The sequence below is a fragment of the Salvelinus namaycush genome, chromosome 24, assembly GCF_016432855.1.
Source record: "Salvelinus namaycush isolate Seneca chromosome 24, SaNama_1.0, whole genome shotgun sequence".
Lineage (NCBI taxonomy): Eukaryota > Metazoa > Chordata > Actinopteri > Salmoniformes > Salmonidae > Salvelinus > Salvelinus namaycush.
This window is the reverse complement of record NC_052330.1, coordinates 15786888-15803219: the sequence shown is the minus strand read 5'-3', so window position 1 is coordinate 15803219 and position 16332 is coordinate 15786888. Positions and strand designations below refer to the sequence as shown.

At 44.3% G+C, this 16332-nt stretch overlaps 1 protein-coding gene across 1 annotated transcript in view; it reads left to right on the top strand.

Annotated features, from left to right (window-relative positions):
• LOC120019575 (protein cornichon homolog 3-like) overlaps window positions 1-15684 on the top strand; it is a 43112-nt gene extending 27428 nt beyond the window's left edge. The window contains exons 4-6 of the mRNA XM_038962883.1: window positions 6413-6525; window positions 12556-12699; window positions 15657-15684. Coding sequence (XP_038818811.1) covers window positions 6413-6525; window positions 12556-12699; window positions 15657-15684 — 285 coding nt within the window. The remainder of the gene's footprint in view (window positions 1-6412; window positions 6526-12555; window positions 12700-15656) is intronic.
• The last annotated feature ends 648 nt before the right edge of the window (window positions 15685-16332 follow it).

Genomic DNA, 16332 nt, shown 5'->3' with positions numbered 1-16332 from the left:
TTCAGCCAAATAGTCTAAAGGAGGAGGTCATGACTGAACCCCCCCCTCATATCTTTACCAGGTACAGGCAGGAACCAAGGATTGTTTATGACACCAAAGACAAGATGCACAAAATAAACTTTCCTTCGCATATATTTGACATATATTGACATATATTTTCCGGGTGATTTCTATATTGACTGGCTTTCATCAAGCTGCCCACTCAAGAAAAAGCTTCAAACGGTAACTAGTGCCTGCTACCTGGTTCAGGATATCAGGGTAGTTAATTCAGAAGAACAGAATAGCTGTCACGTTCTGACCATAGTTCTTGTGTGTTTTACTTGTTTTAGTGTTGGTCAGGACGTGAGCTGGGTGGGCATTCTATGTTGTGTGTCTAGTTTGTCCATTTCTATGTATGCCTGATATGGTTCTCAATCAGAGGCAGGTGTTTGTCATTGTCTCTGATTGGGAACCATATTTAGGTGGCTTGTTTTGTGTTGGGGTTTGTGGGTGGTTGTTTCCTGTCTTTGTGTTCTGCACCAGATAGGACTGTCTCGGTTTTCACGTTTGTTATTTTGTATTTTGTATAGTGTTCACGTTATCATCTCTTTGTTATTAAACATGTTGAACACTAGCCGCGCTGCGTTTTGGTCCTCTCCTTCATCTCAGGAAGAAAACCGTTACAATAGCATACTCTGAGTTGTCCTTATGTTAGGTCCTGATCTGGCTATGCCATATGGCTGTGGGCTACACTAGTTAATTTAGCAGACAAGATTTGCTTAGAATTCCATGGCATTATTTTAGATTATTTTAGAGTATGAAGAATACAATTGAACAAAGCTAAACACAATAGAAAGGATATTTTCTCCAAAGGATTTGAGGGAGTGCCACATGCATCTATTCTGTGTTGAGGTGTTAACAAAGAAATAGGAATTCCTATATGCTTAATCTAGAATTATTAATGTAACATTAGTTGTTCTACAAACATTGGGCTTTTTCTTTTGAGTTTGATTGATTAATAAGGCGTGATGCGACTGTAATGATGATTTGAAAAAAGTCGCTTGAAAGGCATGAGCGCTGCTTTATTTTTTGTGCAGGCTGTACACACTACATCAGTCACATTCACAATTTGACCAGCACTTGATAATGCCTAGAATTTCTCAGCAGCATCCCCTTTGTGTGGCCATAATGCACCCTAAAAAATTCCATGCCTTCTGCGGCCAGTGGCCGTTGTGCCCTTCTCCCTGACTGCTGCGGCTCCATCATGTGAACTGGCCTTTCTCACAGGCTACAAGTGAAGACAGACACATTGGGGACGCAACTGCGCGCGTCCTTATTCAATTCCGAGGTGCATATTGAAGATATTGGATGAACTGTCCACATTTACTTTTCATCAGTCAACAAGACGAGTAAGCCTAATGAACAGCAAAAGCACTAGCCAATGTCAATCTACTATCCTCCAGAGTACAAAAGTCGACCTAAATAAATATTCCAAAAATAGTCTGGGGCAGTTGTGGGATGCGATAGATTCCATATTAATACAACCACTAGCATCAAAATAATAATTTTATGCAATGTGGCTGACGCAACAGATCAGAACATTTATCTTAAAATGTTGATAAACTATTAGGCTGTTTCTTCACATTATAAGTGCAGCAATGTGCACGTGGTAGTAGGCTATAAGCGTGAATGTTCCATTAGAGGAAAACACCATTATCAAAGTGACTGCAAATGCAAATGCATTTATGCATGTAATGCTTTTATTATAAAGGTGAATTTTAATGGTAAAAATGTTCTTCCCCAAACTTGAAACTCAAGCGATTCTAGGCAGAGTTGCAAAGAAAAAGCCATATCTCAGACTGGCCAATAAAAAGAAAAGATTAAGATGGGCAAAAGAACACAGACACTGGACAGAGATATGGCTTTTTCTTTGCAACTCTGCCTAGAAGGCCAGCATTCACTGTTGACGTTGAGACTGGTGTTTTGCGGGTACTATTAAATGAAGCTGCCAGTTGAGGACTTGTGAGGCGTCTGTTTCTTAAACTAGACACTTGTCCTCTTGCTCAGTTGTGCACTGGGGCTTCCTACTCCTCTTTCTATTCTGGTTAGAGACAGTTTGCGCTGTTCTGTGAAGGGAGTAGTATACAGCGTTGTACAAGATCTTCAGTTTCTTGGCAATTTCTCGCATGGAATAGCCTTCATTTCTCAGAACAAGAATAGACTGACGAGTTTCAGAAGAAAGTCCTTTGTTTCTGGCCATTTTGAGCCTGTAAAATAAACCCACAAATGCTGATGCTCCAGATTCTCAACTAGTCTAAAGAAGGCCAGTATTATTGCTTCTTTAATCAGAATAACAGTTTTCAGCTGTGCTAACATAATTGCAAAAGGGTTTTCTAATGTTCAATTAGCTTTTTAAAATGATAAACTTCGATTAGCTGACACAACGTGCCATTGGAACACAGGAGTGATGGTTGCTGATAATGGGCCTCTGTACGCCTATGTAGATATTCCATTAAAATCAGCCGTTTCCAGCTATAATAGTCATTTACAACATTAACAATGTCTACACTGTATTTCTGATCAAATTGATGTTATTTTAATGGACAAAAAATGACATTTTCTTTCAAAAACAAGGACATTTCTAAGTGACCCCAAACTTTTTAACAGTAGTGTGCATTGTAATATTGTTGTATGGTGGTATCATACATTTTGTATTGTAGATATGTAGTGGTGTAATAATGTTATTTGATGTACTGTTTAATATTTTGTTTTATAAGTAACATAAGTGCCTTAATGTGTTTGGACCCAGGAAGAGTAGCTGCTGCCTTGGCAACAGCTAATGGGGATCCCTAATAAATACATATACAGTTCATCAGTGTTGTTACTCTCCCCTCGTTGTTACTGTAGGACTACAGTATCATGTAGCTTTGTTGCTCTGTGTGCCTCTGCCTTGCGACCAAACCCCTTCTCTTATATAGTCTCTCTGTTTTAGTCGTGGTTGATGTGATGACTACTACTCATGATTTATGTGTTCATAATGTATTTTATGGTGTAGGTTAAATTCCGTAATGCCTGGTACATTAGCATGGGAGCGGTTCATAATGTTTGTCCGCGTTCAGCAGGAGTTTAGCCAGCGACAGCGAGGGTAGGGACTTGATGGATGGGGGCTGAGAATTAGCGGGGGTAATGAAAAGGTTAACGTGATTATTTGTGTTTTAATGAGCGTGGCGGCGTGTCGTGTGTGTGTGTGTATATATAGTTCTGTTTGAGGAGCAGTTTCTCCATCACCTGCTGTTGAAGAGCTCCTCCTCTGTGCTCCAATATATTTTTATGTTATTAGGAAGTATGTAGTGCTGTGAAGAATGTAGTCAAGGTGTTTCAGACAGGGCTCCAGTTGTGCCTGTAGTGTGTTAAATATACATGAACTTCTGAAGGGCTTCGGGAATAGCATTAAACATAGATACAGTTGAAGTTGGAAGTTTACATACACCTTCGCCAAATACATTTTAACTCAGTTTTTCACAGTACCTGACATTTAATCCTAGTAAAAATTCCCTGTCTTAGGTTAGTTAGGATCACCACTTTATTTTAAGAATGTGAAATGTCAGAATAATAGTAGAGAGAATGATTTATTTCAGCTTTTATTTCTTTCATCACATTCCCATTCCCAGAAGTTTACATACACTCAATTAGTATTTGGTAGCATTGCCTTTAAATTGTTTAACTTGGGTCAAACATTTTGGGTAGCCTTCCACAAGCTTCCCACAATAAGATGGGTGAATTTTGGCCCATTCCTCCTGACAGAGCTGGTGTAACTGAGTCAGGTTTGTAGGCCTCCTTGTTCGCACACAATTTTTCAGTTCTGCCCACAAATTTTCCATAGGATTGAGGTCAGGGCTTTGCGATGGCCACTCCAATACCTTGACGTAGTTGTCCTTAAGCCATTTTGCCACAACTTTGGATGTATGCTTGGGGTCATTGTCCATTTGGAAGACCCATTTGCGACCCAGCTTTAACTTCCTGACTGATGTCTTGAGATGTTGCTTCAATATATCCACATAATTTTCCTACCTCATGATGCCATCTATTTTGTGAAGTGCACCAGTCCCTCCTGCAGCAAAGCACCCCCACAACATGATGCTGCCACCCCCGTGCTTCACGGTTGGGATGGTGTTCTTCGGCTTGCAAGCATCCCCTTTTTCCTCCAAACGTAACGATGATCATTATGGCCAAAAAGTTATATTTTGTTTCATCAGACCAGAGGACATTTCTCCATAAAGTAGGATCTTCGTCTCCATGTGCAGTTGCAAACTGTAGTCTGGCTTTTTTATGGCGGTTTTGGAGCAATTCCTTGCTGAGCGGCCTTTCAGGTTATGTCAATATAGGACTCGTTTTACTGTGGATATAGATACTTTTGTACCCGTCGCCTCCAGCATCTTCACAAGGTCCTTTGCTGTTGTTCTGGGATTGATTTCCACTTTTTGCACCAAAGTACATTAATCTCTTGGAGACAGATCGAGTCTTCTTCCTGAGCGGTATGACGGCTGCGTGGTCCCATGGTGTTTATACTTGCGTACTATTGTTTGTACAGATGAACGTGATACCTTCAGGCGTTTGGAAATTCCTCCCAAGGATGAACCAGACTTGTGGAGGTCTACAATTTTTTTCTGAGGTCTTGGCTGTTTTCTTTTGATTTTCCCATGATGTCAAGCAAAGAGGCACTGAGTTTGAAGGTAGGCCTTGAAATACATCAACAGGTACACCTCCAATTGACTCAAATTATGTAAATTATTATATCAGAAGCTTCTAAAACCATTAAATCATTTTCTGGAATTTTCCAAGCTGTTTAAAGGCACAGTCAACTTAGTGTATGTACACTTCTGACCTACTGGAATTGTGATTTATAAGTAAAATAATTTGTATGTAAACAATTGTTGAAAAAATTCCTTGTGTCATGCACAAAATAGATATCCTAACCAACTTGCCAAAACTGTAGTTTGTTAACAAGAAATTTGTGGAGTGGTTGGAAAACAAGTTTTAATGACTTTAACCTTAGTGTATGTAAACTTCCGACTTCAACTGTAGTTTAACTTGGCCTCTCCTTCTGCTTCTCTGAAGCTTTTTTCTTTATGAATGGTTACATATTTTAGAGTTTTTAACAGCTTACATCTGTGCTGCTAAGTAGCACAAATCCTGGTATTGTTGAGCTGCTTTTTGTGTTAACTTTTGTCCCACCGCCCCAGCCTAGGATGAAACCTTCTGTATGAGTCAAACATAATAACCTAAAAACCCTTTCTGTGGGTTCACACAGACAGAGAGCAGGAAACAGGACATACACCGTGAGTATTCAGGACTCAAGACATCGTTTTATCAGCTCTGGGGTGGCCATCGCATTGCATTTCAGGTTGAATGCACACATGAATACTACCACTAATCGTGTTGTATTAACATATGGATATTGTAAGTCTTCCACCATTATGGGCCAATATATTCAATGGGATATTTTTATGACTAGCGCACATGATTCATGTCATAATCATACCCACAAAGTTCTTTACATCTCTTCAGAGCAGACGCAATCTAAACCACAGCTTTCATTTTTGACTTGCAACTTTCTTTGGGAAGGCTCCGAGCTGCTTCCAAAATCTTAATTTCACACAGCGTTAATTTCACCACATGAAAGATGAGGCTTGGCGCTGGCTCTTTGGGGAGCGAGATGCTGTATGTGGTGCAGCTAGCGCTAATGACTACTCTGTAATATCGGTGCTCACTCTTTGCCAGACTCTAACCATGTTTGGAGCTCTGCTCTAATGACTATCTGCTGCTGTTGGATTCATTAATGTGACTGATGGAGGTTTGCCATCTTGTGTTTAACCACACTCACTAATCTTCTCTGCTATCTAAAATACAACATTTGGTCTTACTGAGCAATAAATTCTGTAGCTTATGTTGAAGGTTTCAAAACCCTGATGATAAGGTTGCTGTGTCACATCTTGCCATTTTGATAACATTTGATAAAACCTAGGTACAGTAATGCTTAGACACATGACATGGCACAATAACAGTTAGTTTAGGATAATTGCCAATGTATTGACATAAGTCATTATCCATGCTAGCCAGTTGTTCCATGACATCATGAAGCCTTGTGTGTAATTGTCTCAAGCTATCTATGATTGCCGTAGAGATAGTGTCTTTCAACAGCTGTAGAAGCCTGGCTAGCACGCAAGGTTACCGTAACGATGACCCCTTGTCTATAATGGATTATTATGTATGTTTAATGTCAAATGGTGATAAATAATCTGTGAATGAGAAGATGTAAAATGGCCTCTCTCAAGAGCATTTCTCTTTCGATCAACCCTCTTCTCCCTCCCTTTCTCTCGGGCTCCCCCTCTCTCTCTCTCCCTCCCTCACTCCCTCCTTCTCTCCCTGCCAGTTGGTGCTTCCAGAGTATTCTATCCATGGGCTGTTCTGTATCATGTTCCTGTGTGCCCAGGAGTGGCTGACAGTAGGCCTCAACATCCCCCTCCTCTTCTACAACACATGGAGGTAACTATCGAAGCTGGACCAGTCTACTTTGTCCTTCTCTCATTTGTAAGATATCATGAATTCAGTGTGGTGCCCAGAAGATAAGCACTGATATTGAAATATTCACGAGACATTCATAGACAAAGGCCAACATAAAACATTGACATAAATTTGACTGACAAAGTAGAGTTTAGTGGAGTCTGCAGTCATTGTAAATATGAAACAGAAGGGACAAACAGTCTTTCAATACCTTGCGTTTTTGTTAGAAATCCTTTGTAAAAATCTATAGAGCTTTTCAAAAGTTACCGCAATAAAGAAAAATATTGTATTTTTTTAATGAATTGAACACTTCAATAAGTTGAAATTGCAATTTGACAGACAGGCTGTACGTGACTTTGGTTATGATTATCTGATATCACACCCTGAAAAAGAGTCACCTGTCACGGCTCCCTCCCATTAACACGTTATATTCTCTTTTCTTTTGGCTTGTTCTTGTTTTCGTTATTTGATGTGAATCACTTGCAGAACTCTGTGATTGTTTTGCTCAGCCAGTTGAAGTTACGCAGCAGTGCTCTCTGACTCATTAATTGCAGACTGCCAGATGCCATGTGGCTACAGATGCTGTTCTCTCTGCACAGCTGAGAGGAGACAAGGAGAGATGGAGAGAGAGCCAGAGAGCAAGAGCGAGAGAGAGAGAAAGAAATAAAGAAAGAAAAGAGTGAACGAAAGAGAGGTGGAAATATGGGGGTGGGAGACACACAGCAGCTATAGATCTGTCCGTCTGCTTTCCTTCCCAGTGAGTACAGCTGATGCCTAAAGTCTTCAGCTCGTCCCCTCCTCCTTTATCAGCCCCCACATGCAGCAGGGGCTCAGTGACACACAGCCACATCAACAGGGGAGATTTTTAGATTTAGGTTTAGCAGCAGCAACACAGTGGAACGGAGCATCACTACCTGTGTAAAGCAGACACATACTGTTTATTATTTTTTATTTTTTTCACCTTTATTTAACCAGGTAGGCCAGTTGAGAACAATTTCTCATTTACAACTGCGACCTGGCCAAGATAAAGCAATGCAGTGCGACACAAACAACAACACAGAGTACAAACATACAGTCAATAACACAATATACAAGTCTATATACAGTGTGTGCAAATGAGGTAAGATTAGGGAGGTAAGGCAATAAATAGGCCATAGTGGCGAAATAATTACAATTTAGCAGTTAAACACTGGAGTGATAGATGTGCAAAGGAGAAAAAAATATATATATAACAATATGGGGATGAGATAGTTGGGTGGGCTATTTACAGATGGGCAATGTACAGGTGCAATGATCTGTAAGCTGCTCTGACAGCTGTTGCTTAAAGTTAGTGAGGGAGATATGAGTCTCCAGCTTCAGTGTTTTTTGCAATTTGTTCCAGTCATTGGCAGCAGAGAACTGGAAGGAAAGGCGGCTGTCACGATCGTCTTCGGGTGAAAGAGAGGACCAAGGCGCAGCGTGATATAAATACATAGTTGTATTTCTTTAAGAAAGACGAAGAACACTAACACAAACTAAACAAAACAACAAACCGACGATCGTGAAGCTATACAAAACAAATAAGTGCAGACACTGGCAACTAACGTCAAAACAGACAATTACCCACAACCTACCTAATGACTATGGCTGCCTAAATATGGCTCTCAATTAGAGACAACGATAGACAGCTGTCTCTAATTGAGAACCAATCTAGGCAACCATAGACTTACATAAACACCTACACTGAACCCCATGAACTCTACAAAAAAAACCTAGACAATACAACCACCCTAAACGAGACAAACACACACAAACATCCCCCATGTCACACCCTGACCTAACTAAAATAATAAAGAAAACAAAGATAACTAAGGCCAGGGCGTGACAGGACCCCCCCCTAAAGGTGCGGACTACGGCCGCAAAACCTGACACAGAAGGGGAGGGTCCGGGTGGGCCTTCCTACAGCTGTGGCTCGGGTGTGGAACGTGGACCCCACTCCACCATAGTCAATCCCCGCTTAGGTGGCCTCCCAGGAACGAGGACCCTTGCAGCGAGTCCCGGACTGAAGATCATCGTAGAGGGCGCCACTGGACTGGGGGGCAGCTCCGGACTGGGGGGCAGCTCCGGACTGAGGGGCAGCTCCGGACTGAGGGGCAGCTCATGACTGGAGGGCAGCTCATGACTGGAGGGCAGCTCATGACTGGAGGGCAGCTCATGACTGGAGGGCAGCTCATGACTGGCGGGCGGCTCTGGCAGCTCCTGACTGGCGGGTGGCTCTGGCAGCTCCTGACTGGCGGGCGGCTCTGGCAGCTCCTGATTGGCTGGCGGCTCTGGCAGCTCGGGACAGACGGGCGGCTCTGATGGCTCGGGACAGACGGACGGCTCTGACGGCTCGGGACAGACGGACGGCTCAGATGGCGCTGGGTAGGCAGACGGCTCAGATGGCGCTGGGCAGGCAGACGGCTCAGATGGCGCTGGGCAGGCAGGCAGCTCAGATGGCGCTGGGCAGGTAGGCAGCTCAGATGGCTCTGGGCAGGCAGGCAGCTCAGATGGCTCTGGGCAGGCAGGCAGCTCAGATGGCTCTGGGCAGGCAGGCAGCGCAGACGGCGCTGGGCAGACGGCAGACTCAGACGGCGCTGGGTAGACGGGTAGCGTCAGCTCCTGACTGGCTGGCGGCTCTGGCAGCTCGGGACAGACGGGCGGCTCTGATGGCTCGGGACAGACGGACGGCTCTGACGGCTCGGGACAGACGGACGGCTCAGATGGCGCTGGGTAGGCAGACGGCTCAGATGGCGCTGGGCAGGCAGACGGCTCAGATGGCGCTGGGCAGGCAGGCAGCTCAGATGGCGCTGGGCAGGTAGGCAGCTCAGATGGCTCTGGGCAGGCAGGCAGCTCAGATGGCTCTGGGCAGGCAGGCAGCTCAGATGGCTCTGGGCAGGCAGGCAGCTCAGACGGCGCTGGGCAGACGGCAGACTCAGACGGCGCTGGGTAGACGGGTAGCGCAGGCGGCGCTGGGCAGACGGGAGACTCTGGCCGGCTGAGGCGCACAGTAGGCCTGGTGCGTGGTACCGGAACTGGTGGTACCGGGCTAAGGACACGCACCTCAAGGCGAGTGCGTGGAGGAGGAACAGGGCTCTGGAGACGCACTGGAAGCCTGGTGCGTGGTGTTGGCACTAGTGGTACTGAACTGGGAACACGCACCACTATGCGAGTGCGAGGGGCTGCCACAGGAGAGCTGGTGCGTTGAGCTGGCGCAGGACGTGCAAGGCTAGGGATGTGCACAGGAGGCCTGGTGCGTGGTACTGGCACAGTCTTCACCAGACGGCTAGCATGCACCTCAGGACGAGTATGGAGAGCTAACTCAGGTGACATCAAGTCCCCGACTTGCTCCGTCGGGCGGATGTCGTGCCTCAAGCACCAACACAGCACCTCCCTCATAACTCTCTCCTCCAATTTCCCCATTAGCTCCTTCACAGTCTCTAGAGACAAACACACACAAACATCCCCCATGTCACATCCTGACCTAACTAAAATAATAAAGAAAACAAAGATAACTAAGGCCAGGGCGTGACAGCGGCCAAAGTAGGAATTGGCTTTGGGGATGACCAGTGAAATATACCTGCTGGAGCGCGTGCTATGGGTGGGTGATGCTATGGTGACCAGTGAGCTGAGATAAGGCGGGGCTTTACCTAGCAAATACTTATAGATGACCTGGTGCCAGTGGGTTTGGCGACGAATATGAAGCGAGGCCCAGCCAACGAGAGCATACAGGTCGCAGTGGTGGGTAGTATATGGGGCTTTGGTGACAAAACGGATGGCACTGTGATAGACCGCATCCAATTTGCTGAGTAGAGTGTTGGAGGCTATTTTGCAAATGACATCGCCGAAGTCAAGGATCGGTAGGATAGTCAGTTTTACGAGGGTATGTTTGGCAGCATGAGTGAAGGATGCTTTGTTGCGAAATAGGCAGCCAATTCTAGATTTAATTTTGGATTGGAGATGCTTAATGTGAGTCTGGAAGGAGAGTTTACAGTCTAACCAGGCACCTAGGTATTTGTACTTGTCCACATATTCTAAGTCAGAACCGTCCAGAGTAGTGATGCTGGACGGGCGGGCAGGTGCGGGCAGCGATCGGTTGAAGAGCATGCATTTAGTTTTACTTGCATTTAGGAGCAGTTGGAGGCCACGGAAGGAGAGTTGTATGGCATTGAAGCTCATCTGGAGGTTAGTTAACACAGTGTCCAAAGAAGGGCCAGAAGTATACAGAATGGTGTCGTCTGCGTAGAGGTGGATCAGAGAATCACCAGCAGCAAGAGCGACATCATTGATGTATACAGAGAAAAGAGTCAGCCCGAGAATTGAAGCCTATGGCACACCCATAGAGACTGCCAGAGGTCCGGACAACAAGCCCTCCGATTTGACACACTGAACTCTGTCTGAGAAGTAGTTGGTGAACCAGACGAGGCAGTCATTTGAGAAACCAGTCTGCCGATAAGAATGCGGTGATTGACAGAGTCGAAAACCTTGGCCAGGTCGATGAATACGGCTGCACAGTATTGTCTTTTATCGATGGCGGTTATGATATCGTTTAGGACCTTGAGCATGGCTGAGGTGCACCCATGACCAGCTCGGAAACCAGATTGAATAGCGGAGAAAGTACGGTGGGATTCGAAATGGTCGGTGATCTGTTTGTTCACTTGGCTTTCGAAGACCTTAGAAAGGCAGGGTAGGATAGATATAGGTCTGTAGCAGTTTGGGTCTAGAGTGTCTCCTCCTTTGAAGAGGGGGATAACCGCGGCAGCTTTCCAATCTTTGGGGATCTCAGACGATACGAAAGAGAGGTTGAACAGGCTTGTAATAGGGGTTGCAACAATTGCGGCGGATAATTTCTAGCCCAGGTGATTTGTAGGGGTCCAGATTTTGCAGCTCTTTCAGAACATCAGCTATCTGGATTTGGGTACTGTACATGCAGATGAAAAGCGGTGGCTACATTTCTGTGAAAAATGTCTCAGTTTAAGGCCAATTCCATATAGCCTCATCATAAGAGGACCATTACGCTTTCCCAAAAGTGTGGTTGGCTTCCAATGCATCCAAAATGTGCCAGCGAACATAATGCCTGTGGCTCTTAGTGCCCAGCAGAGCACCTCACTAGTCAGACTGAGCTGGTCCACCCCCCACCCCCCCCCCCCAAACCCCCAGTGCAGCCATCTCCAGTCTCTGCTATCTGGAGGGTAATGCAGCTGGGTCCACTGGAAGAGCACTGCTACAGTAGAAGGGATCCCTCTGTCTCTCTGTGTTGAGACTGAACTCACCCTGGTAGCAGACACAGACATAGACAGCTGCCCCCCTGTCCCCACTATGCCCCCACCATTTCCCCTTCACCGTCTCTCTCTATCAACCTCCACCTGGGTCCCTCTCTCTGTGCCTGTACCTCTCTCTTATTCAGGTAGTGTGAGAGGTAGTGGAGCTGAGGTTACAGACAGCCCCCCCCCCCCCCCCCCCGATGGGAGAGGTACAGATGTGTTAATGGAATGGGCAGAATGGTTGTGATTCTGGATTATTACCAGGTACATTAAGCTGACTGAAAACACATTCTCACGCACATTCTTAAATGAGAATGTGCGTGAGAATGTGTTTTCAGTCAGCTTACTGTAGCAATCTTGTTCCACATGAATTTAAAAAAAAACCTGTCATCATTTATTTAAGTCTGTCTATAGTACAAATGACTTATAAACCATTATTGAATAGTTTGTTACCCATTAGCAAACTATTGGTAAATCATTATAAACCATGTGTTCATGTATCTATTAACATAAGTAAATACATGGACCTATGTTCATAAACCATGCATTACAACTACTACTACTACCTGTAGTCATGCACAACTTAATCATACTAATCATGAACAGTCAGATGTTTCATGTAAAGAGGGTGTCCCCCCTACTCATCCTCCATCTCTCCATTCTTCCTTTCATCTTCCCTTCCGTCTCTACGGGTCAACTACCCCTCGTGTGTCGTGTCCCTATTCGGTAGGTACTTCCACAGCCCCACAGACACTAAGGAGCTCCTCTACGACCCAGCCTCGGTCATGAACGGAGACACGCTCAAGTTCTGCCAAAAAGAGGCCTGGTGCAAGATGTCCTTCTTCGTCCTCTCCTTCTTCTACTATCTCTACTGGTGAGTGACGAATGCACTTTCCACTGTGTTTTTTGGTCCGGTGTTAAGATGCAGACAACGATCATCTTTCACCTCAAAGTGACTAACTACAGTATAGTTGTTACTCCTTTTCAGGGCTGTTTCATGCTTTTCAGACATGTATATGTATACATGCTGTATTGGCTGTTTAAAGATTAAAGATCCCAAGTGTAGATTTCTACTGTGCCTAAACCAGCATCTGAATTCACAAGGACATTATGCCCTTTCAGTATGCCATGCAGCCAGCAGTGAACCTCTTAGATACCTGTTCTTTTTCACTGTGTCAGTTGTTGTTGATGTTTACATAGCCATGCACTACATTACATAGTATATCCTCCAGTCACAATGGATTGGCCCTGCAGCCCTAAGGGCCGCGGTAAATTGTCTTTTCAGTTTAGCCAATTCAGGTTATGGTTGGGACATTTTCAATTCCTGAACTAAAACGTTTTAAACGATCACTTATATTGACTAAATCTAAATGGAATTGACCCTACAGCCCCTGGTAGTAGTAACATCTCACCAGAGGCACAGTGAATGTGTAATTGACCAGTCGGAAGTGGTGAATGTGGTCATTTGACTCTCTTCCCCTCGGCTGTAGCGTGTACTGGACCTGACCTGCCATTTGGTGCTCCGCTGGCCTTCACCTAGTGAGTCTCTCTTCAGTGGGTTTGTCACCTTGTGATTCTGACCCCCTCACTGACCCACTGACCCCTGCACATACTCTTTCTCCCCCCTCAGCGATACTGTAGCACTGATGGACAACCTTGCCTGGAGAATGGGCCTCCTGAGGGAGATCATCTTTAACCCCTAACCTCTGACCTACATTACTCCCGCCCCCCTGACCTACTGGTGTTTGTCACAGGGGAGGCGGTCACTTTAGTGGAGTCCAGTATGGAATATAACATAGCAATATAATAAAATGGAGTCCTCCATTGTTTAACATTGATGAGATGTGTGATTTTTGCTAATGTTTAATCACTGCTAGGGATGTTATGTTACGTTACTGTATATGAATGCTTCCCTCTTTGTCTACTACTGTAATACTGCTCCAAAGCCTACCCACTCTCACTCACATCTCCACTTGTCTTTGGCATGATCTCTAAACCTTTCCTTACATACATACACACTTACAAACAAATGCAGAGGCACACACACACACACACACACACACACACACACACACACACACACACACACACACACACACACACACACACACACACACACACACACACACACACACACACACACACACACACACACTCTCACACACACACAAACACACATACTGTACACACACTCACTGCCTGAAACTATCGAGCATCAGCTGCATAATGCTCTCCCATTCACAGATTGATGGGAAATCAAAGTTTGACTCTGGAGGCATAACCCTCTCAATTACAATGGCCAGGTTTGCCTCGGCTCATTAGCCCAACATCCGTTTAAATATATTGGAACAAGAAATGACTATGTGGCTTTGATAAGGAAGCCGAGCTCAATATACAAGTGTATTAGCTCAGTGAGGAATATGCTGTATTCGCCTGTGGAAGCCAAACTACTGGGTGAATTAAACAACCTCAATGACATTCAGATAGATGACAAGCTGACAGCAAGGACATATGTAGCATGTCTGTCCCCTCTACCATGATGAACAGTCTGGAGATGAAATGGGATCTAATTCACATCTCATACTGTAATATAATATCTAAGGCAATGGTATATTAGTGCAGTTATAGTAACTCTTGACAACATTCCAAGTACAGGGCTTGTTACACTGAAGGTGTTTAACAGCAAGTGGGAGATCCAATAGCTAGAGAGTGTCTGTTCCACACATCTCCTCAGCTTCTGCTTGCTGTCTCACTGTTTGGACACTAGGTTTGGTCTTCATCAAATGACCAGGGGACTAAACCAGTCTTCACCTAACAGCTGAGTAATAATGGAGGTGTTTGTACAGTAGATTAGGAACAGTGATCCTGTGATGAGCTACAATAAGTAGATGCCGTGGTGAGGAGAAGTAGCTTTGGGCTAAGGCTACTAATTAATCTAGCTACAGCTCTGAGGGGTGATTGGCTGTTAGAGAGACATCATCTGCCTAATCTGCCTCTGGTTCTCCTAACACTGGGTGTAAGACACCTCCAGGCCACCATACTTATTGTGCCTCCATTACATTAGGAGACAAGGATATTGATAACCCAGACTGACAAGAGAGCTCAGGCTTCACCGCAGCAGGGATTAGTTTCGTTTACCTGATGCTAAGAACAAATGTTAAGTGTTGGCATCTTGGAAACCTACGCTTGTCTGACCAGTTCACAACATGTTGTTATGCTAACATGAATCATGGTTTGTAAAGAACAAAACTGTCCTCATTTGAATAAACCATCAGATTGTATATTTCATTAGCAGTGTTGTGTGTGCTAGGACATACAGTAGCCCTACCTCTTATTTCGAGCCCAGTTCTTCAAATAAATATTTCATATTTAAGTTTGATTTATCGATAAGATTACTCAAGCAGAACTTTACCGCAGCCTGACATATATTTCTTGCTTATTTAGTTGCTTGTGTTTTAAATAGGAAAAATGTTTATCCTTTCTAGTTGAAAAGCCCATATGCACAACATTAAAGGGCTATTTTAATTGCAACTTCAAATAAACAAACACAAACAAAGTCTCAGTGAATCTGGCAGCCACCCAGGCACCCAGCCAGAACACATCAACCACTACTAAACCAAGCATGGATTTATCAGACATTTATTAAACACTTTAACACAATGCTTGAATGCTCCTTTCTTGAATGTGTATTAATTCCAGTGGACCAGTTTATAATCAAATCGTTTTTGTCAATGTTGTTTGTAACTGTTGTTGGTTATACTGTTTGGTCCAATCATGTAGTCTCAGTCATTGATTTGGATTCTTGTGTTTTTTCCCTCTCTTGTCTTCCAGTATGGTCTACTCCTTGGTAACCTCATAACAGCAGAACTCTCTGTATTTGAGCCACCCTCCGGATATCAGAGACTGATTTCTGGAATATGAGTTAGCTAGCGCAAACAACAACTTTGGAGCAAAAAAGAGCACTTTGTGTCACAGCTTTTCTGTTTCATGAGAAGAAGGACCGTTGTTGAGTCTGGGCTGTGCTGGTCTGGAGGAAAAGGACGGGTTTCAGCACCAGTCCCCATCGTCTCCTCATGTAACGAGACCTTACTGTTTACAGTACTCTGTAGGTCAACAGCCCATGATGAGTCACAGCGACCACCATATCTACTTTTGTCTGTCACTGCCTGGCCAATGTTTGTACTCACAGCCTGTCCTGGAGAAGTACAGTAGCATCACCACTACCATAGTAGGACACAGTAGTGTTTTTTTTCTTTTTTAGGGGGTGGATCAGCTTTAATATTGCAGATAGATTGTGGCTTCAATCACTGTAATTGTCTGCGTCATTTCCAATCCCTCATATATTTTGGGGGGTTAATATGTATTTTTGGGGGGGTTAATATTTATACAGTTCCAGTCAAAAGTTGGGACACACCTACTCATTCAAGGGTTTTTCTTTATTTTTACAATGTTCCACATTGTAGAATAATAGTGAAGACATCAAAACTATGAAATAACACATATGGAA